Source organism: Amblyraja radiata, chromosome 31 (genome assembly GCF_010909765.2).
Source record: "Amblyraja radiata isolate CabotCenter1 chromosome 31, sAmbRad1.1.pri, whole genome shotgun sequence".
Lineage (NCBI taxonomy): Eukaryota > Metazoa > Chordata > Chondrichthyes > Rajiformes > Rajidae > Amblyraja > Amblyraja radiata.
The window spans coordinates 31,153,839-31,176,431 of record NC_045986.1 but is presented as its reverse complement, the minus strand read 5'-3'; the positions used below and the strand labels follow the sequence as shown (position 1 = coordinate 31,176,431).

Here is a 22,593-nt window from a genome sequence, read left to right as displayed (position 1 = left end):
GGAGATTAGTTAAAACAAATGTAGGTCCCTTGCAGTCAGAAACAGGTGAGTTGATCATGGGGAACAAGGATATGGCAGACCAATTCAATAACTACTTTGGTTCTGTCTTCACTAAGGAAGACATAAAAAATCTGCCGGAAATAGCAGGGGACCGGGGGTCAAATGAGATGGAGGAACTGAGTGAAATCCAGGTTAGCCGGGATGTGGTGTTAGGTAAATTGAATGGATTAAAGGCCGATAAATCCCCAGGGCCAGATAGGCTGCATCCCAGAGTACTTAAGGAAGTAGCCCCAGAAATAGTGGATGCATTAGTGATAATTTTTCAAAACTCTTTAGATTCTGGAGTAGTTCCTGAGGATTGGCGGGTAGCAAACGTAACCCCACTTTTTAAGAAGGGAGGGAGAGAGAAAACGGGGAATTACAGACCAGTTAGTCTAACATCGGTAGTGGGGAAACTGCTAGAGTCAGTTATTAAAGATGGGATAGCAGCACATTTGGAAAGTGGTGAAATCATTGGACAAAGTCAGCATGGATTTACAAAAGGTAAATCATGTCTGACGAATCTTATAGAATTTTTTGAGGATGTAACTAGTAGCGTGGATAGGGGAGAACCAGTGGATGTGGTGTATCTGGACTTCCAGAAGGCTTTCGACAAGGTCCCACATAAGAGATTAGTTTACAAACTTAAAGCACACGGCATTGGGGGTTCAGTATTGATGTGTATAGAGAACTGGTTGGCAAACAGGAAGCAAAGAGTAGGAGTAAACGGGTCCTTTTCACAATGGCAGGCAGTGACTAGTGGGGTACCGCAAGGCTCAGTGCTAGGACCCCAGCTATTTACAATATATATTAATGATCTGGATGAGGGAATTGAAGGCAATATCTCCAAGTTTGCGGATGACACTAAGCTGGAGGGCAGTGTTAGCTGTGAGGAGGATGCTAGGAGACTGCAAGATGACTTGGATAGGCTGGGTGAGTGGGCAAATGTTTGGCAGATGCAGTATAATGTGGATAAATGTGAGGTTATCCATTTTGGTGGCAAAAACAGGAAAGCAGACTATTATCTAAATGGTGGCCGACTAGGAAAAGGGGAGATGCAGCGAGACCTGGGTGTCATGGTACACCAGTCATTGAAAGTGGGCTTGCAGGTGCAGCAGGCAGTGAAGAAAGCGAATGGTATGTTAGCTTCATAGCAAAAGGATTTGAGTATAGGAGCAGGGAGGTTCAACTGCAGTTGTACAGGGTCTTGGTGAGACCACACCGGAGTATTGCGTACAGTTTTGGTCTCCAAATCTGAGGAAGGACATTATTGCCATAGAGGGAGTGCAGAGAAGGTTCACCAGACTGATTCCTGGGATGTCAGGACTGTCTTATGAAGAAAGACTGGATAGACTTGGTTTATACTCTCTAGAATTTAGGAGATTGAGAGGGGATCTTATAGAAACTTACAAATTCTTAAGGGGTTGGACAGGCTAGATGCAGGAAGATTGCTCCCGATGTTGGGGAAGTCCAGGACAAGGGGTCACAGCTTAAGGATAAGGGGGAAATCCTTTACAACCGAGATGAGAAGAACTTTTTTCACACAGAGAGTGGTGAATCTCTGGAACTCCCTGCCACAGAGGGTAGTCGAGGCCAGTTCATTGGCTATATTTAAGAGGGAGTTAGATGTGGCCCTTGTGGCTAAGGGGATCAGAGGGTATGGAGAGAAGGCAGGTACGGGATACTGAGTTGGATGATCAGCCATGATCATATTGAATGGCGGTGCAGGCTCGAAGGGCCGAATGGCCTACTCCTGCACCTAATTTCTATGTTTCTATGTTTCTATGTTTCTATCATATTGAATGGCGGTGTTGGCTCGAAGGGCCGAATGGGCTACTCCTGCAACTATTGTCTATGTTTCTATGATTTTCACCAACTCTTGCTCTGGTTTGGTTATGTTGTAGCTATGGGCTGTCAGAGGGTGTTGACAAAGTGGAACTTCTAGCAGGTTAATTCCACAAATAGAAATTGATTTAAGGTCTGGTGCTAACGTTGCTGGGAATTGGTTAAGGGATGGGAGGCAATGAGCAGTGACAAGTTGCTGCTTGTCTGTTTGGGAGAAGAATGCAGAATGGAAAATAATGCCAATGCTTGTTAAGCATAAATGTATGAGGCATTTGTGTGGCTGCATTTGGCCTGTTGTGTTCTGTTTTGGTCTCCCTGCTGAAGGAGAGATGTACAGCTGGAAAGAGTGGAGAGAAGATTTACAGGTTGTTGGGAGAGGGTGGGCAGGCTGGGTCTCTATTCCTTGGAGCACCAGAAGATGAGGGGTGGCCTTATAGACTTGTATAAAACCATGAGGGGAATAGATAGGGTGAATGCACAGAATCCTTTACCCAGATTTAGGGAATCAAACAGCAGGGGACATGTTTAAGGTGAGAGGGGAAAGATTAATAGGAACCTGATGGACAACTGTTTCACAGAGAGGGTGGTAGGTATATGGAACGTGCTACCAGAGGAGGTTGTTAGAGCAGGTGCTATAACATCATTTAAAAAGCATTTGGACAGGTAGGAGGGGTTGGGAGAGATATGGTGGGCCTGCTCGGGCAAGTGGGACTTGGTCAGCATGGTCACGTTGGGCTGAAGGGCCTGTTTCCCTGCTTTATGGCTCTATGTCGGACTCTTTAACGTGGTCTTGGATATAAGGAGCACAATTTTTAATGTCTGTGAGTGAAGAAAAAACTTGGCTCTTAAGGCAAAGAGAGAAGGATAATATTAGACTTTTACGGGATGAAATGGGCAGATGCATGGGCGTTGCAGTTTAATAGAGGTAGATATGAGGAGTCTGAAGAAGGGTCTCGACCCGAAACCTCACATATTCCTTCTCTCCGGAGATACATGGTTGGGGAGACTCTCCCTTGAAACAACATGTGGACCCAAGTGAATGCTGCTTAGCAGGTCCAGATGCCGAGTTTCAGGGGCATGTTGCAGGGTTTTCTGGGAAGGTTGTCAGGCACCATGGAGAACGTGAAAGAGAATTTAAGAAGTTTAGAATCAGGAAGACACCGGTTTAAAGCTGTTTCAGATTTATGTGTGTGTGGGGTTGTGGGGTATTTGGCTATTGCCAGCATTTGCTCATATCTCTGGTGCCATTTGGTGTTGGGTTACCCGTGCCTCCTTCTCAGCTCCATGCCTACCTGTCAGTCCACAATGAATCAAATGGCACTTCATAAGCGATAAGAGCAGAATTAGGCCATTCGGCCCATCAAATCTACTCCACCATTCAATCATGGCTGATCTATCTTTCCCTCTCAACCCCATTCTCCTGCCTTCTCCCCATAATCCCTGACACCTGTACTAATGAAGAATCTATCAATCCCTGCCTTAAAACATCCATTGACTTGGCCTCCACAGCCGTGGCGATGAATTCCCTGACCCCGTAACCTCTGATACTCCTGCTAGTCTCTCAGCATTGTAGAAGGGTGGAGCAATATAAGTAATGGGGTGATTCAGCAACACTGGAGACTCACTAATGCTCGAGTGCTGACCAGGGTCTGTACAGGAGGTGGGAGGGGTATAGTACGATGAATATGGAGCACGTAACATCTTGTAATATGAGTCCTGCAAACACAGTCAGATTTAAATTCCTCTCCACTCCTCAGTCACCATCTGACACATTTACATTTGTTTTAATAGGCCGGGACATTGTCGTGCAGTCATTGATTTATGCCGCATTCTGCAAATGGATTAGTTGGCTGCTTTCCCCACAGGCTGGAGACCGTTAAGATCAGTCTGTCTTTAGCATGTAAACAAAGGGATGATTTCAGGCTGCCATTTAAAGTAACCTTTGCTAATCAATCGCCTTCATTTTCCTGAAGCAAATCATAAACGTGATTGGCAAACAAGTTGATATTTATTTTCCCCAGCTGGCAGTGGCATGAAAGGGCAGTGAGTCAGTGTGTCCACCCACCTACCCCTACATGCCGCTCCTGCTTGCTGGTCTGCTCACCACGCTGTGCCAACCGACCCTCATCAAACACTGCTTATAGAGTCACAGACTGATATAGTGTGGAAATAGCCCCTTTGGCCCAACTTGCCCACACCGTCCAACAATGTCCCAGCTACACTAGTCCCACTTGCCTGCGCTTGGTCCATATCCCTCCAAACCTGTCCAATCCATGTACCTGTCTAACTGTTTCTTAAACGTTGGGATAGTCCCAGCCTCAACTACCTCCTCTGGAAGCTTGTTCCATACACCCACCACCCTTTGTGTGAAAAAGTAACCCCTCAGATTCCTATTAAATCTTTTCCCCTTCACCTTGAACCTATGTCCTCTGGTCCTCGATTCCCCTGCTCTGGGCAAGAGACTCTGTGCGTCTACCCGATCTATTCCTCTCATGATCTTATACACCTCTCTCTATAAGATCATCCCTCGTCCACCTGCGCTCCAAGAAATAGAGACCCAGCCTACTCAACCTCTCCCTTTAGCTCACACCCTCTAGTCCTGGCAACATCCTCGTAAATCTTCTCTGAACCCTTTCAAGCTTGACAATATCTTTCCTATAACATGGTGCCCAGAACTGAACACAAACATGACCTCCCAACGTCTACACTCAATTCAAGAGAATGATCAATTCCTGGGAACTGCTACAACAGTCTAACTTTAAGGCACTCTGCCTATTCTGTGTGCAGTAGGGCATAGAGTCAGAGTCATGGAAACAAGCCCTTCAGCCAAACCCGTCCATGCCAACCAGGATGCTCCACCTAAGCTAGACCCATGTGTCTGTGATTGGCCCATATCCCTCTAAACCCCTTAACCTTTCCTAACCATCAAGTCACCAGGTTCTCGAGTTGTTGCTAAAAGTGAATTCCAAACCCATGCTGCCATAGAACACAGAGTGCTAGAGGAACTCAGTGAGTCCGGCCGTATTTGACCTAAAACACCACCTGTCCATTCCCTCCACAGATGCTGCCTGAACTTCCGAGTTCCTCCAGCACTTTGTGTTTTGCTCGAGATTCCAGCACCTGCTGTTCCTTGAGTCTCCGTGCAAAGAACTAGTGTACGAGTGATGATTGGTTGTGGTGGAATCGATGGGTCGAATGGCCTGTTTCCATGCTGTAAACTGAACTAAACTACTGCTACTGTACCAGTGACCAACTGCATCATGTGATGCTTTTACAGGTCTCAGCAGAAACCACGTTTTATACTTAAATATAATATCAAATTATAATCCTGACCATTTTATGAATGTAAATGTTTCTTGCAACAGGAAGGGCGTGGTTTCTGCCCGCTGATGTGACAGAAGGCGCTGTTGTGTGGCATGGCTTCCTCTGGTTCCTCTCCTGGTCAACTGCAAGGTAAGGTAGAGATTGCTGAGCTGTGCTCCCAGCACCTCGGGACTATGTGGTAGGGACTGGATCGCATGAAGCATAGCCAGGTCACACTCCAACTACTGTTCACCACTGCAGTGCATTCTTGTAAAGGCGGCTTGTACTCGCTGGAATTTAGAAGATTGAGGGGGGATCTTATAGAAACTTACAAAATTCTTAAGGGGTTGGACAGGCTAGATGCAAGAAGACTGTTCCCGATGTTGGGGAAGTCCAGAACAAGGGGTCACAGTTTAAGGATAAGGGGGAAATCTTTTAGGACCGAGATGAGAATTTTTTTTTTCACACAGAGAGTGGTGAATCTGTGGAATTCTCTGCCACAGAAAGTAGTTGAGGCCAGTTTATTGGCTATTTTTAAGAAGGAGTTAGATGTGGCCCTTGTGGCTAAAGGGATCAGGGGGTATGGAGAGAAGGCAGGTACAGGATACTGAGTTGGATGTTCAGCCATGATCATATTGAATGGCGGTGCAGGCTCGAAGGGCCAAATGGCCTACTCCTGCACCTATTTTCTATGTTTCTATGTTCTGCCTGAAGAGGCAATGTCCTCTGGCATCTTAGACTCAAGGCAAGGGTGCTTTATTGTCATAGGTCCCGAAACAGAACAATTAAATTCTTACTTCATGTAAGAGGGCGGCACGGTGGCGCAGCGGTAGAGTTGCGCCAGAGACCCGGGTTCCATCCCGACTACGGGCGCTGTCTGTACGGACTTTGTACATCCTCCACATGACCTGCGTGGGTTTTCACCGGGAGCTCCGGTTTCCTCCCACACTCCAAAGACGTACAGGTTTGTAGGTGAATTGGCTTGGTATAATTGTAAATTGTCCCTTGTGTGTAAAATAGTGTAAGTGTGCGGGGATCGCTGGTGGGCGTGGGCCGAAGGGCCTGTTTCTGCGCTGTTTATCTAAACTAAACTAAACTAAACTTGCAGAAGCGCAACAGATATGTAACAACAACAATAAATTTTGCTAGCCCCTGCTGTCTCCTCCCCTTCCTTAACCCTCTAGCTGTCTCCTCCCATCCGCCCGCCCTCGGGCTCCTCCCCCTCCTCCCCTTTTCCTTCTTTCTCCCACCCCCCATCAGTCTGAAGAAGGGTTTCGGCCCGAAACGTCGCCTATTTCCTTCGCTCCATAGATGCTGCTGCACCCGCTGAGTTTCCCCAGCAATTTTGTGTACCTTCGATATTCCAGCATCTGCAGTTCCCTTTTGAACAATAAATATATATATATACTTTTGATCATTCTGATGTTTACAGAGTGTGTACATATGTATAATATATATAATATCTATGTGTGGGCATATATATATATATAGTAATATAATAATTATAACAATAATAGTACATAGTCAACAAAACCCAGGATGTCTGACGGGATTTGTAGATGCTGCGAGCGTTAGGATGTATCCTCAGTATGGAAGATCGTGTTACAGTTTGAGAACCAGGTAAAAATGATGTTGGAATCTATGTTAGATGTAAATAAACTTCTAAATTAAAAAGAAGGTTAATGCTTCCTCATCACAAAGATCTATCAGAGCTCTGAATGAGGGGTGATCTTACTGAAACATACACGATCCAAACATGACGGGTGTCAGGGGTTATGGGGAGAAGGCAGGAGAATGGGGTTAGGAGCGAGAGAGAGATCAGCCATGATTGAATGGCGGAGTAGACTCGATGGGCCGATTGGCCTAATTCTGCTCCTATCCCTTATGATCTTATGATGACGTGATAGTGTTGAAGTTGAGATGTTTCGAGGAACAAAGAACAGAAACGTGCAAGCCCTTTGGTCCACAATGTCTGTGTCAAACACGATGCCAAGATACAGTCATCTCACCTGCCCGCTCGTGTGTCCCGTGCCTCCATGCCCCCCCCCACCTCCCCCCGCATGTCAGTGCATGTTCCCTGCGCATCTCAATGTTTACACTGGTGCAAGAGTCTCTGTAGAGAGAAGACCGATGCAAGGCCAGAGGTGGTCATGTAGTACTGAAGGCTGCTGCAAATGCTCTTAGCAGAAAGTGGTGAATCTCTGGAATTCTCAACCCATGAGGTTGTAGAGGCCAGGGTACTGGTGGTTTAGTTTAGTTTGGTTTAGAGATACAGCGCAGAAACAGGCCCTTCGGCCCACCAGAGCATTAGTGCTGACAGATCGGGGCAGAGACAAACTATCAGACCTGGAAACGTAGGGAGGCAGCTGTTAAGCTGAAGAGAGGTGGGGTGGAGGAAGTAGGAGTATGTTTGAAAGGGTGGAGGCCAGGCAAGCCCAGGTGACTCTGGTGTTTATGTGTGTGTCTCACCAGAGGCAACATTCCATGGCTCTCTCTTATACAATGATGTCTTGCAATGGACTGACTGAAGTACACAGGAAGTCCAGCCACTCCATTCTCTCAGTTGTGTTTAGATTCGCGCGGAAACAGGCCCTTTGGTCCATCGAGTTTGCGCCGACCAGCGATCACCCCGTACACTAGCACTATCCTACACACACCGGGGACAATTTATAATTTTTACCAAAACCAATTAACCTACAAACCTGCATGTCTTCGGAGTGTGGGAGGAAACCGGAGTGTGGGAGGAAACCGGAGCACCCGGAGAAAACCCACGCAGGTCACGGGGAGAACGTGCAAACTCTGTACAGACAGGACCTGTAGTCAGGATGGAACCCGGCTCTCTGGCGCTCCTTGGTACTCAAATGTCTGTGGAATCAGGCGTAGGAGCCTATGGTTTAGGAGTGGACCTGTCTGAGCTTCAGAGGTGAAGCAATGTTTAGAATTGTGCATTCTGCGGCAGGATCACACTGAAAGATAATCAAGACTATAGATGCCTTCAGACCGTACAGCTATGTTATACTTGTCCATGCAACGCCTGATGACGTGGTATTTGGCACCACCATTTCAATTTTTACTTTACCTTTTTGAAAAGCAGAGTCCAAATTCCCCCATTCTGCACGTCTCCCTGAGTTACACTTATAGTAGTTCACAGTTGCTCATGGCAAATCTAATTCAGTTACTTGAGAACATTGTAAAGTGTATTGAAGATCAAATGATAATGAGGTGGATTTTCCAGAGCCATTTAATTAGATATTAAATTTAAAAAGTAGATAATCAGCAGGTCGGGCAGAAACAGAGTTAATTTTTCAGGTCAATGATTTTTCATCAGGACTGTGCAAAGTTATGGAGCTGAAACAATTAACTGTTTCAGAACATTTCTCCAAGGGACGGAATGTCAAAAACTAGAGGGCCAAGACTTAAACTGGAAAGGAGATATAAGGTAGACAGAATGCTGGAGAAACTCAGAGGGTGAGGCAGCATCTATGGAGCGAAGGAATAGATCCATATTCGGGTCGAGACCCTGCTTCAGAAGAAGGGTCTTGACACGAAATGTCACCTATTCCTTCGTTCCATAGATGTTGCCTCACCCACTGAGTTTCTCCAGCATTTTGTCTACCTTTGATTTTTCCAGCATGTGCAGTTCTTTCTTAAGGAGCTATAGGGGGCATGTTTGTTCCACATTCAACTGGAATACACTGCCTGGGATGGTGGTGGAGGCAGATACAATGATGGTGTTGAAGAGTTTCAGCAGGGACCATGGTTATGCAGGGGTTAGAGGGATATGGACCACGTGCAGGCAGAGAAGATTAGTTTATCTTGGCATCAGGTTCGGCACGGACATTGTGGGCTGTTCTATATTTCTCTCAGCTGACTGACTGAGAACATTCAGCATATTCTGTTTCTCGTTAGTTAAATTGTTTGTGCATGTATGGGAGCTTACAGTCCAAAAACAAGCTGTTGTCAGAGCCAAGTGGCTATTTTGGGTCTCTAGTGCATGCAGATATGTATGTTTTGCTTATTATGATGCAAAGGCCTTTTAAGAATTTGGCTTAACAATAGTGGCAATACTAAGCTGTGTAAAATAAGCACACTTATTTATGCAGTGCCTGTCTCGACTTTCATTTCTCTCACTAGTGGATAGGCCTGGATAGAGTGGATGTGGAGAGGATGTTTCCACTAGTGAGAGAGTCTAGGACCGGAGGATCAGAATTAAAGGACGTTACTTTAGGAAGGAAATTAGGAGAAATGTCTTTAGTCAGAGGATGGTGAATCTGTGGAATTCATTGCCACAGGCGGCTATGGAGGCCAGTGATTAGGACGGGTATCAGGGGTTATGGGGAGAGGGCAGGAGAATGGGGTTGAGAGGGAAAGATAGATCGGCAACGAATGAATGGTGGGCCGAATGGCCTAATTCTGCTCCTATCACTCATGAACCTATGCAACCATTGCAGCTCAAATATCTGCCTGTACAGGACTGTGGTGAACTCTGGCAACGAGAGCCCTTTCTCACTGAGCTCCGTAGTGTCGTCTTGCATGCCTCTCTGCCCTCAATGTGCTCTGAAGGGCAGGCTCATGAAAGGAGCTTCAATATTAAGCTGCAAGTGTTTAGCAGTGGTTGCAGGGACGTGTAGCATTTAAATTAAAAACAAATAATGGTACCATGGTTGGATGATTAGAAATAACATTTCTGGGCTAAATGTTTCCCACCGTTGCTAGACTGAAGTGGGAACATCTCTCCTTCCTTCACTAGATCTCTCCTTCACTGTCTCCTGCACTAGATCTTCCAAAGTGCCTTTTAGAGCAAGTCTCTACATTGATGAATATGATGATGATGATGATGATGATGATGATGATATGTTAAAGTCACTTGTCCCTAGCTGGGTGCGGTGACATTCTTTGTTTTTGCATACAAAGTGTCGTCACAATGATGCCAACAAAGTGACAACATGTACTCATCCCTTCATCGTCCACCCCCTTCCCCCTCCCCCCCTTTATTCTAGGCACCCCCCCAACCCCCCTCACCCCACCCCAACCCAACCTCCCCTTCCCCCACCCCCACCCCACCCCTCACCCCACCCCAACCCAACCTCCCCTTCCCCCACCCCCACCCCACCCCTCACCCCACCCCAACCCCCCCTCCCCGCCACCGGGTCCCCCTTTATTCTAGGCACCCCCCCCCCTCCCCGCCACCTTCGGTCGTGGGTACTCAGCCAGTAGCTGCACTGTGTTCAACTTTGATGGGGAAAGTTTAGATCAGTTGTGCTGTGGGTGATTGGCATTGGCTTCATCTTCCTGGCCTCCTTCTCTGGTGTTCATTACAAGCTCCCAGATACTTGGAAATGTCAGAGGAAAAAGCTGTACTTTCTATAAGTATAGACATTCCAAGCACTCTGATGTATTTTCCAGCTCTTGTTGCACAGCATTCCCAGTTCATCAGGAATGTTGGCTTATCCTTGCAGAGAGACATTGTCACATCTCTGGTAGGGGCTGCATGGTGGCGCAGCGGTAGAGTTGCTGCCTTACAGCGCTTGGCTTGCTGCGCCAGAGACCCGGGTTCGATCCTGACTGCTGGTGCTGTCTGTACATAGTTTGTACGTTCTACACTTGATCTGCGTGGGTTTTCTCAGGTTTCCTCCCACACTCCAAAGACGTGCAGGTTTGTAGGTTAATTGGCTTGGCATAAATGTAAATTGTCCCTAGTTTGTGTAGGATAGCGTTAATGTGCGGGGATCGCTGGTCGGTGAGGACTCGGTGGGCCAAAGGGCCCGTTTCCACGCTGTATCTCTAAACTGGTGCAGGGTGAAGAGTGCTCTGTATCAGACAGTGATGGATGTCCATTGTAACAGAGAGACACTTGCATAATACTTTATTACACATTTCAGAAGTATTTCAAATGTGTGTTTTAGTTTTAGTTTTAGAGTTACGGTGCGAAAACATGCCCTTCGGCCCACCGAGACCGCACTGACCAGCGATCCCCGCACACTAACACTATCCTACACACACTAGGGACAATTTACATTTATACCAAGCCAATTAACCTACAAACCCACAGGTCTTTGGAGTGTGGGAGGAAACCAAAGATCTCGGAGAAAACCACACAAGTCATGGGGAGAACGTGCAAACTCCATACAGACAGCACCCGTAGTCAGGATCGAACCGGGTCTCGAGCGATGTGAGGTAGTAATACTGCTGCGCCACCGTGCTGCCAGTGTGTATTGTGAAATATTTAAACTACAGCTATTATTATGTTGGCAAATATGATAATATCCATGTGCGTTCATGATGCTTGTAGCAAATAAATTCCAGCCACTCTTGGCTTGCTGCAAATGTTAGTTTTGAATGGTGTGTAGGTTCTCGTGGATCCCTGCCATTGGAGATGGCTTCATATCACATCTGGCCTTGCAGGTGAAGCTGCCTCCTGTAAACAAAAGGCCCACTTCATGCAGTTCAAGGCATGAAGTCATGGGAGCTGTAGTCATGGCCTTGTATGCAACATAGTTTCATGCAGAAAGAGAGAGTGTTTGTATGCTGGAGAACACTAGCATTCTTTATTTACCCAGAATCTTGACATGGCTGATAAGTTAGTGTGTTCTCACGCTGTCCCCAGTCAAAGACACAGTCTGTTGTAAACCACAATCTGATAGTGATGTGTTGGCAAATCGGCTACAACGGCTACATTTACTGTCATCACCTGTGTAAATTATCTAGATTTTGAATGAAGGGAAAACAGCAAAGTAAACTCAAAGGTGGCGGCACGGTGGAGCAGCGGGTAGAGCTGCTGCCTCACAGCGTCAGGGACCCGGGTTCGATCCTGCCCACAGGTGCTGTCTGTACAGAGTTTGTACATTCCCGCTGTAACCACGTGGGTTTTCTCCAGGTGCTCCGGTTTCCTCCCACACTTCAAAGACGTGCAGGTTTGTAGGTCAATTAGCGTGGTATAATTGTAAATTGTCGCTAGTGTGTGTAGGGTAGTGTTAGTGTGCAGGGATCGCTGGTTGGCATGGACTCAGTGGGCCGAAGGGCCTGTTTCTGCGCTGAAACTGTTTCTCGACCCAAAACGTCACCTATTCCTTCGCTCCATAGATGTTGTCTCACCCGCTGAGTTTCTCCAGCATTTTTGTCTACTTACGTTTCAGGAAGGTTGCTCAGCGTTCCCCATTGATTAATGAATGTGAAGGGAAATTGGCAAATGTTGCACCTTGTTTTCCTGGCATGCTGAAGCCAATTGGACAGTTTAGGCATCTCAAAGGTGAGGCCACAGCCAGGGAAGACTAAATGTTGTAATGTCCGTGAGGGCTCTAATTCCACCTTCCCTCCGCCCTGCTGCATGCAATCTTTGTCATTCGTGAGGGAATTCCAGCAGGGCCAGGGCCACTTCCCAGGTCTCCTGTTAACATGCCCAAGGGTGGACATTATTCAGGCTGGAACACTAACGTTGGCACCTGTAGCCTCTCCATGCTCCCCCTGTAGGCGACAGGACATTTGGAGCAAATCCAATCCTGCCCTGACCAAGGTGACAGGAAGTGGCACTAACACCTGTTGACATGATAAATGATAATTTTTTATTTATTTTTTTCCACCACTACCAAGGACATGCAAACACACTTTGCTATCTAATTGCTGAACTTTTCCGCTGAGTTTACCAAGAGTTTCAAGTTTTAGTTGTAGACATACAGTGTGGAAACAGGCCCTTCGGCCCACCGAGTCAATGCCAACCATGATCATTCATACACTAGCGACAATTTACAATTTTACAGAAGCCAATTAACCTACAAACCTGTACGTCTTTGGAGTGCGGGAGGAAACCGGAGCACCCGGAGTAAACCCACGCAGTCACGGGGAGAACGTACAAACTTGTATAGACAGCACCCGTGGTCAGGATTGAACCTGGGTCTCTGGCGCTGTGAGGCAGCAACTCTGGTCTCGGTGGGCTGAAGCTGTTTCCATGCTGTATCTCTAAGCTAAACCAAACATAGAACATGGAGTAGTATAGCACAGGAACAGGCCCTTCGGTCCACAATGTCCATGCTGGACATGATGCCATTAAGTTAATCACCTCTGCTTGCATGTGATCAATATCCCTTAGTTCCCTGTTTATCCACGCACTTGTCCAAAAGCCTCATAAACTCTTTAAATATACTCTGGACACCCTCATGAAATAAAATCTGTGGGGATGACATTTCAATTTGTCTATGCAGCTATTATAAAGAGATAACATCTACAGTCCCTTCAACGTGCAAACATGAAGAAAAACCCTGAGTTAGTTGGTAAAGACCCTCATGGAACATTAAACCATGGAGTTCAACAAGGTTATCTTGATCTTCACTCTGAGACAGTAGGTTTCGGTTGGGATGATGTAAAGTGTGTGTGCAGTAACTACAGATGCTGGTTTAAATCGAAGATAGACACAAAGTGCTGGAGTAACTCAATGGGACAGGCAGCATCTCTGGAGAGAAGGGATGGGTGACATTTCGGGTCAAGACCCTTCTTCAGACTGAAGTAATATAAATGAAATAAAGTGAGTGGATATGGACTTGGTTCCCCTGGGATAGAAGGATGTTGTACAGGTAGTACTTCAGTAGTGTATGAGCAGGCGGCAGGAATACCCAGCCTGAGACGTGAGGTTGGATCGTGACAAGGTTTCTTTCCCTCCTCTGCCTCTGACGCTGTTAGCTCAGTGTGAGTGTCGGGGCTTGCAACGCCTCCTGCCTGATCGCTGACTTCCCGAATATAAAGGTCAGAGCTGGAGGACTGGAAATATTTTCTGCAGAAGGATTGGGCAAGACCATCTGTTTCTCATTCATATTGTTAGTTACTGAGAACATAAACAAGCCTCAGTGACTTGCAGTTGGTGGCAGTGAAGGCAGCGTAAGAATGTCCAAGCTCAATATTGAATGTTCTGGGTTAGAGTTCAAATGGTGGAGAGTTTTTAGGAGTTTATAAAAAAGACTCTGATACATTTCAGTTCAGTTGAGTTTATTGTCACGTGTACACCATCTTGAAGGCACGGTCTCCGGTGGGGAGGCACTGATTCAGGACACCTTGTCTGCACATCTGGATGCCCGTAGCGGCGATTGCGGAGGGTTGCGGTCCCGACCACGGGGGAAAATAGAGGAGGACTGACCAAACTTTGTGCCTTCCACCACAGTGATGGATGCTGTGGTGGATGTTTGTGTTGCATTTTTATTGTGTATTGTGTGTTCTTTTTTTATTGTACCGCTGCTGGCAAATTCATTTCACTGCACTTTATGTGCAGGTGACGAATAAAACTGACTTGACTTGACAGTACCCTAGCTTATGGAAGGACGTTCAGAAGCCTGATTACAGAGGGGAAGAAGCTGTTCCTGCGTGCTTTCAATAGGCAATAGACAATCCACAATAGGTGCAGGAGTAGGCCATTCGGCCCTTCGATCCAGCACCACCATTCAATGTGATCATGGGTGATTATCCACAATCAGTACCCCGTTCCTGCCTTCTCCCCATATCCCCATGACTGCACTATCAAGTTATTTCTTGAAAGTATCCAGAAAAACAGCCTCCACCATCCTCTGAGGCAGAGAATTCCACACTCACAAATCTCTGTACCTATCCATGTTCTCCACAGATGCTGCCTGACCCGCTGAGTTACTCCAGCACTCTGTGAAATGTCACCTATCCATGTTCTCCACAGATGCTGCCTGACCCGCTGAGTTACTCCAGCACTGTGCGTATTTTCTTGCTAAAATAGCTTGCTGGTAACTAGTGTTTGGGGCTTGTGGCCAAGGGCGGTGTGTTGGAGGGAAGTGCTGAAGAGGCTGAAGCGGAGATGGATTCTGAGTTGAGACAATATATTGCACAGAGTTGTTGATCTGTGCTTGTGGAGAGTAAAGGGTGCAGGATCAGTATTTACTTTACAGATAAAAGAGGTTGCAGATGGATATTATACACTCTTCCTTTTGCCTTCCTTTCTGTGACACAGTGCCTTCCTGAACATTGGTAGGAACAGCTATAAATCAGAGAGTGAATGTGACTGCCGCCAAGATTCGTAAAGTTATGATCATTCAAATAGGAAACGCAGTAAAAAGATAGATACATCTTCAACCGAGACAATATTTAAGATCTACATTTAAAAATGTAAATGGTTAACAGACAAGTGCCTGTCCAAAGCAGACACAAGGAGCTGCAGATGCCCGAATCACCCAGGGTGAAACCCTCCGACACAGGGAGGACATGCAAACTCTGCACAGACAGCACCGGAGGTCAGAAACTGAGGATTGAGGCGAGGGGTGGAACAATGTGATTTGGTGTGGCAATTGGTCTGTAAATTGCCCTCCAATGTGTGGTGGAAACTGGGAGGATGGACATTGGGAATGTGGCAAAAATAAACGAGTCTTCTATAGACCAGGTGTAAATGGAGGGTTTATTCACTGTCGCTCGGTACACGTGACAATAAACTAAACTGTAACTTGATGTGGAGGAAGGAACTGCAGGTGCTGGTTTACACCGAAGATAGACACAAAATGCTGGAGTAATTCAGCGGGACAGGCAGCATCTCTGGGTAGATGGGACAGGAGACCCTTCCTTCTGCAGCATTTTATGTCCATCTACTCTGTAACTTGAAGTTTGGCATGGACACTCTCTCTATCTCTCCATGAAATGGGCAGCAAGAATAAGACATTTGAGTCAACATTCTCCCCCTGTTTGGTTTAGCATTTGTCTAAATGTGACCATCCTACCCACATGCAGTGGATGGACAGTTGACCGTTGTTGCTAACAATGGAGGTACTTGTTCAATAGCAGTCTGAACCAGACTTGCCTAAGTACTATATTCTTCAATTGTTGGTGAGGGTGGCCCGGTGGTGCAGCGGTAGAGTTGCTGCCTCACAGTGCCAGAGTCTCGGGTTCCATCCTGACTACAAGTGCTGTCTGTACGGAGTTTGTACGTTCTCTCCATGACTGTGTGGGTTTTCTCTGAATGCTCTGGAATCCCCCCACACTCAAAGGACGTGTGGGTTTGTATTGTATATTGTAAATTTTCTCAAGAGTGTGCGGGGATTGCTAGTCAGCACAGACTCGGTGGGACGAAGGGCCTGTTTCCGCGCTGTATCTCTAAACTAAACCAGGAAGTAGCCAAAATGCAGGTGGTTGCTTCTTTAGGAGATTGAGAGGGGATCTTATAGAAACTTACAAAATTCTTAAGGGGTTGGACAGACTAGATGCAGGAAGATTGCTCCCGATGTTGGGGAAGTCCAGGACAAGGGGTCACAGCTTAAGGATAAGGGGGAAATCCTTTAAAACCGAGATGAGAAGAACTTTTTTCACACAGAGAGTGGTGAATGTCTGGAACTCCCTGCCACAGAGGGTAGTCGAGGCCAGTTCATTGGCTATATTTAAGAGGGAGTTAGATGTGGCCCTTGTGGCTAAGGGGATCAAAGGGTATGGAGAGAAGGCAGGTACGGGATACTGAGTTGGATGATCAGCCATGATCATATTGAATGGCGGTGCAGGCTCGAAGGGCCGAATGGCCTACTCCTGCACCTAATTTCTATGTTTCTATGTTTCTCTGCCATTGGCTCCCACGCAATCCTCAGGTATGTCTCAGGAACTGGGGGTGGGCCCCACCTGTTCACACGCCAGCACTCTCTGCTCCCCTGCATCGTGGAGCTGAGTGATGCCAGGGTCAGGGCTCCCTTCCCCCAGTGAAGGTCCAAGTGTACAAGAAGTCTCAGAGACAACACTGCTTCCTCTCCAGAGCCTGCGCCAGCCTGTAATCCCACCACACAGCAGCAGGTGGCAGGATTCCTCAGTCTCCAACAGCCACATTGTATGGGAAGCAGAGGTACACAAAATTGCTGGGGAAACTCAGCGGGTGCAGCAGCATCTATGGAGCGAAGGAATGGGTGATGTTTCGGGTCAGTTCTTCAGACTGAAGAAGGGTCTCAACCCGGAACGTCACCCATTCCTTCTGTCCAGAGATGCTGCCTGTCTCGCTGAGTTACTCCAGCATTTTGTGTCTATCTTTGATTTAAACCAGCGTCTGCAGTTCCTTCCCACACATTGTTGAGGAAGCATTTCAACAGCAGAGTAACTGCATCAAGAAACACCAGAGCTGCTCAAAAATAAAATGTCACACTTTCCTTTGCCTGTAATATCTGTGGATCTGACCCTTTAATGAAATCCGTCTTCTCGTTTCCTTGTAGTAATTACCATGATCTGACTAGGTATTAAATGGCTTCTAGTTAACCCACATAAAACCATGCCAGCAGTATCATTGAAGTTCAGATTGTTGGGATCATGTTGAGGAATTTCTGACAGATAGAAGGTTCAATATATATTAGAACATAGATATTAGAGTATAGAGGTTGGGGGGTCATGTTACAGTTGTATAAGACGTTGGTGAGGCCATGTTTAGAGTATTGTGTTCAGTTTTGGGCACCGTGTTGTAGGAAAGATGTTGTCAAGCTGGAAAGGCTGCAGAGAAGATTTACCAGGATGTTGTCAGGACTCGAGATGACTCGGGAGAGATTGAGCAGGCTAGGACTTTATTTCTTGGAGCACAGCAGGATGAGGGGTGATCTTATAGAGGTGTATAAGATCATGAGGGGAACAGATTGGAATTAGAATTATGTTAGACTGTTCTATATTCTATCTCTCTCCCTCCAGTTCTAACCCCCAATCAAGCGTACCTATTGCAACAGAAAGCTGCAGTAACTCGGCAGGTCAGACCAAAGATCCTACAGCGGTGCAAGATAGTCCACTCCACGAAAAAGGCATAGTACGGTCATGGGCAGAATCATGGGTAATTTTCGGCCCCATTTCCGTAACCGGCTTCCGTCTCCCCACCAAAGATCCCGTAGCGGAGCAAAGATACTAGTGCGCAGACGGAAGCCGGTTACGGAAACATAAAAATCTTCTCCTCATTTTCAGAATTATAATTTATTAACACAAACTGTTCCCCCGCAACATTGATTACACTGCGAGTCGGGTCGGGTCGGGTTACTGCAATGGATGAAAAAAAGGCCCACGTTCCACTCCGTTGCGTACTACACGTCAGCCCATTGCAATTAGAAGGAGTGGTCTATCTTTGGATCTTTGGGTCAGACAGCATCTCCGGAGAAAAGGAACAGGTGACGTTCTGTGCCACCTAGCTCGTTGATCTTCCCCTTGTAAAGTTCTTGTTTCCATTCTATGTGTTCGGGGTTTGAGCACTAACATCAGTGGTGTATGAAAGCGCAAGTTTAAAATATCTTTAGTTATTGCAACTCATTTGAATGTCCTTGATAATAGGCTAATATCACCCTTGGTTTCACAGAAACGTTGACTTTTGTTTCAGATCGGAAGGGGGAGGAAGTTGAGCCCCAGTTGTGTAGCATGGCTGTGGGCCCAGCAGCGGCTGAAGAGAATACCCTCGATCAGGTGTCCGTGTCTGAAGGTCAACACACAGTGGAAGAGCAGACGTCAAAACCAGGTACATGTGTGGATCGAGAGAAAGTCTGGAGATCAGAAGAGTAAAACATCCTCACCTCCACAATGTGATCTGGAGCTTGCTTTAGATAATTGATTCCTGCTGTCTACTTTAGAAACATAGAAACATAGAAATTAGGTGCAGGAGGAGGCCATTCGGCCCTTCGAGCCTGCACCGCCATTCAATATGATCATGGCTGATCATCCAACTCAGTATCCTGTACCTGCCTTCTCTCCATACCCCCTGATCCCTTTAGCCACAAGGGCCACATCTAACTCCCTCTTAAATATAGCCAATGAACTGGCCTCAACTACCTTCTGTGGCAGAGAGTTCCAGAGATTCACCACTCTCTGTGTGAAAAATGTTTTCTCATCTCGGTCCTAAAAGATTTCCCCCTTATCCTTAAACTGTGACCCCTAGTTCTGGACTTCCCCAACATCGGGAACAATCTTCCTGCATCTAGCCTGTCCAACCCCTTAAGAATTTTGTAAGTTTCTCCCTTGCCTCTTTGACCAGTGTATTTGTGGGCGTTTGAATATTCAGCTGTCATCTCAAGCATGTGGATGATGTGAGTGTGAATCTCTGTCACCTAAATGGCCTTCGGATGGGAAGGGGGGGGGGGGGGGGGGGGGGGGGGGGGGGGGGGCGTGGGGGGAGGGTCAACTGTAGGTGACATTTTTGGATGTTTAGAGCCAATATTTAAAGGAACCACTGCTATAGTCACAAGTATAATGTCAAGTAAAAGGAAGCAAGGCTGCCTCAGAGAGACATAGCAGGAAGGTTGAGGGTTCAGTGATTGGATGCTTTCCACATTAGAAGCCGTTTCTTTGATGCCCTCCAGTGGTTGGGAAGAAGTGTTGTAAGACCTTTTTATCAGGTTTGATCAGACGAGAGAGTTGTAGTGATGTCGCGGGAGACACTGTGACCTTTGTTCTGCTCTTTGCACTGACAGGTAGCCACTTGACTGAAGAGTTGGAGTCGTCTTCAGAGGAAGAATCTGGTGAAGAATACGACTTTGATAGTGAAGAATATGAGTGTGTGGAGATCAAGCCCCAGCTGGCGTCACCACCAGGGAGACTGGACGATGGTCAGGCTGCGGATGTAACCTGGACCGCATCAGAACCGGACCCAACACACTCAACCCAATCTGTCCTGTCTACTACCAATTCCATCGTGCATCCGATCAGCATTGGTAAGCAAAGCACCAATGGGCCACTCCTGCCTCACAGTAAACGTGCGTCAAAGTTCGTCGCTTCATGGTTAACTAGGTCGTACACAGCAAGAGGGCGCCAGGTTTAAGCTGAGGTCTGTCTTGAATTAGGTAGACCCAAACTGCTGGAGTAACTCAGTGGGACAGGCAGCATTTCTGGAGAGAAGAAAGGGTGGCGTTTCAGGTCGAGACCCTTCTTCAGACTGATGTCAGGGGAGAGGGAGATACATAGATAAGGAAGTGTAAGGTGTGAAAACAGGGCAAAGGGAATGGAGTTCAAGGAAAATGTAGAACAGATCATTGTTAGCTGGGGGAAGGTGACAACAAAGCAAACAGATAGAATGTGGTCGGAGACAGTCAGACTGGTCGGAGAACTGGGAAAGGGGAGGGATGGAGAGAGAGGGAAAGCAAGGGTTACTTGAAGTTAGAGAAGTCAATGTTCAAACCGCTGAGGTGTAAGCTACCCCTAGTGTAATATGAGGTGCTGTTCCTCCAATTAGCGCTGGGCCTCACTCTGACAATGGAGGAGGCCCAGGACAGAAAGGTCAGATTGGGAATAGAAGGGGGAGTTAAAGTGTTTAGTAACCGGTTTGTCTGTCTTGAATTAGCTGTCTTCAACTCCAAGAGTGTTGGTGCAAAGGAAATGATAATCAGTTTAGATCCAAAGCTTTGATCTCAGGCATTGAATGCATGGGTGCCATGGTGGCGCAGCAGTAGAGTTGCTGCCTCACAGCGCCAGAGACCTGGGTTCGATCCTGAGCATGGGTGCTGTCTGTACGGAGTTTGCATGGTTTTTCACCGTAACCACAAGGGTTTTCTCCGGGTGCACCGGCTTCCTCCCACATGCCAAAGACGTACAGGTTTGTAGGTTAATTGGCTTCTGTAAATGGTAAAATTGTCCCTAGTGTGTAGGACAGTGTTAGTGTACGAGGTGATCGCTGGTTGCCTCTGACAGTGGGTCGAAGGGCCTGTTTCGAAGCTGTATCTCTAAAGTCTAAAGTAAAGTGAATGAACAAAGTATCTAATGGTTTAACATCTATGTAACGGTCACCAGTATATGCCGACGTGTTTGTTCAGGAGACACAAGATGGTTGCCTTGATTAGAAAACCAAACAATAACCAGATGATAACTACAAATAAACATCACTAACTTCTCCCAATTTTCTTTCAGACTCTGCGGCCACAGCCCCGTTGCCATGGTGAGTCTCCTTTTAAAAGTTTTCCGTCACCAAATATTCCATGCAGTTGTTTGAAAAGTTAAATAAAGAGACGACATTTTAGTTTACCTATACAGAGAAACTTCCAAACATTGGTCTTTGTTTCCTGAAACGTTCAATACGGTTGTGGACGACAATAGACAACAGACAATAGGTGCAGGAGGAGGCCATTCGGCCCTTCGAGCCAGCACCGCCATTCAATGTGATCATGGCTGATCATCCACAATCAGTACCCCGTTCCTGCCTTCTCCCCATATCCCCTGACTCCACTATTTTTAAGAGCCCTATCCAGCTCTGTCTTGAAAGCATCCAGAGAACCTGCCTCCACCGCCCTCTGAGGCAGAGAGTTCCACAGACTCACAACTCTCTGTGAGAAAAAGTGTTTCCTCGTCTCCGTTCTAAATGGCTTAGCCCTTATTCCTAAACTGTGGCCCCTGGTTCTGGACTCCCCCAACATCGGGAACATGTTTCCTGCCTCTAGCGTGTCCAAGCCCTTAACAATCTTATATGTTTCAACAATTGAAAGTGAGCATTGAGAGATGGTGGTGGAGTTTAGTTTGGTGTTTCTATGACGGTTTTAAGGGGTTTCCTGGATAATGGGGCAAACATTGCTGTTTGTGCATTTTTAAGTGTTACGTTGTCGGAGAGTCCACAGGTCTGAGGCAAAGAACTCCAGAGATTACCCACATCTCCACCCTTGCCTCCACCCACCTCCACGATCACCTTGCCCTTGCTCCCAACGTTCCTCATCGCTCAGTCACTGGGCCATCTGTTGACCCCTGACCCATCCAACATCCCCTGAATCCAGCTTTCTTTGTCGACGCCTTCCTTGTTCTCAGCTCCCCCACCACGCTCTGCACGAGGAAGATAGTCTCGAGGATTCTGTGCGAGTGTGTGTGGAGGGAAGCTAGGGTGATAATGAAGAGTTAATCTCTGCGGCAGAATGTAAATAATCTGCACGCACCTTTTGACTCTGTGACAAGCTGAGCTGTCAGCCCCGCCCAGCCCCAGCAACAGGGAAATGCCTTCAGTCGCTGGAGCGGCCAACCCACCGGCCTGCCCCACTCATGGAGGGGGCTCTGTGGAGAAGGCGGTGAGAGGAGAGAATGGGTTTCGTGTGTCGTGTAGTAGTGTGAGCGGAAAGTAAAGCAGGATCTGTGTAATGCACCATGACCTTCCTGAACCGCAGACGCCACAGGTATGTATGTGACAGTGTTGTTACCAAGGCTTTTGTCAGTAGCTTCTGCAACCAGGCAGGAGTTCTATGGTGCAATGAATCACATTTATAATGCTGATTTTAAATACTTTATTACAAATAAAATCAAAACTGGTTGTGACTAATCCAGGAGCGGTGAGGTTAAGTAAAGTTTTTTAAAGGTTTTGTTTAGAGATACAGTGCTGAAACAGGCCCTTCGGCCCACCGAGTCTGTACCGACCAGCAATCCCCGCACACGAACACTATCCTACACACACTCGGGACCATTTACAATTTTTACCAAAGCCAATCAACCTGCAAACATGCATGTGTTTGGAGT

General features: G+C 46.9%; 1 protein-coding gene across 3 annotated transcripts in view; it reads left to right on the top strand.

The window, feature by feature from the left end:
• arhgef10l (Rho guanine nucleotide exchange factor 10 like) overlaps nucleotides 1-22,593 on the top strand; it is a 101,581-nt gene that overhangs the window by 17,197 nt on the left and 61,791 nt on the right. For 2 of the 3 annotated variants that reach the window (XM_033048445.1, XM_033048446.1), the window contains exons 2-5: nucleotides 5,250-5,337; nucleotides 18,500-18,634; nucleotides 19,584-19,823; nucleotides 21,013-21,040. In XM_033048445.1, the coding sequence (XP_032904336.1) occupies nucleotides 5,301-5,337; nucleotides 18,500-18,634; nucleotides 19,584-19,823; nucleotides 21,013-21,040 (440 nt within the window). In that variant the 5' untranslated portion in view covers nucleotides 5,250-5,300. Of the gene's footprint in view, nucleotides 1-5,249; nucleotides 5,338-18,499; nucleotides 18,635-19,583; nucleotides 19,824-21,012; nucleotides 21,041-22,061; nucleotides 22,257-22,593 lie in introns of those variants that run through there. The other variant, XM_033048447.1, reaches the window with a different exon arrangement.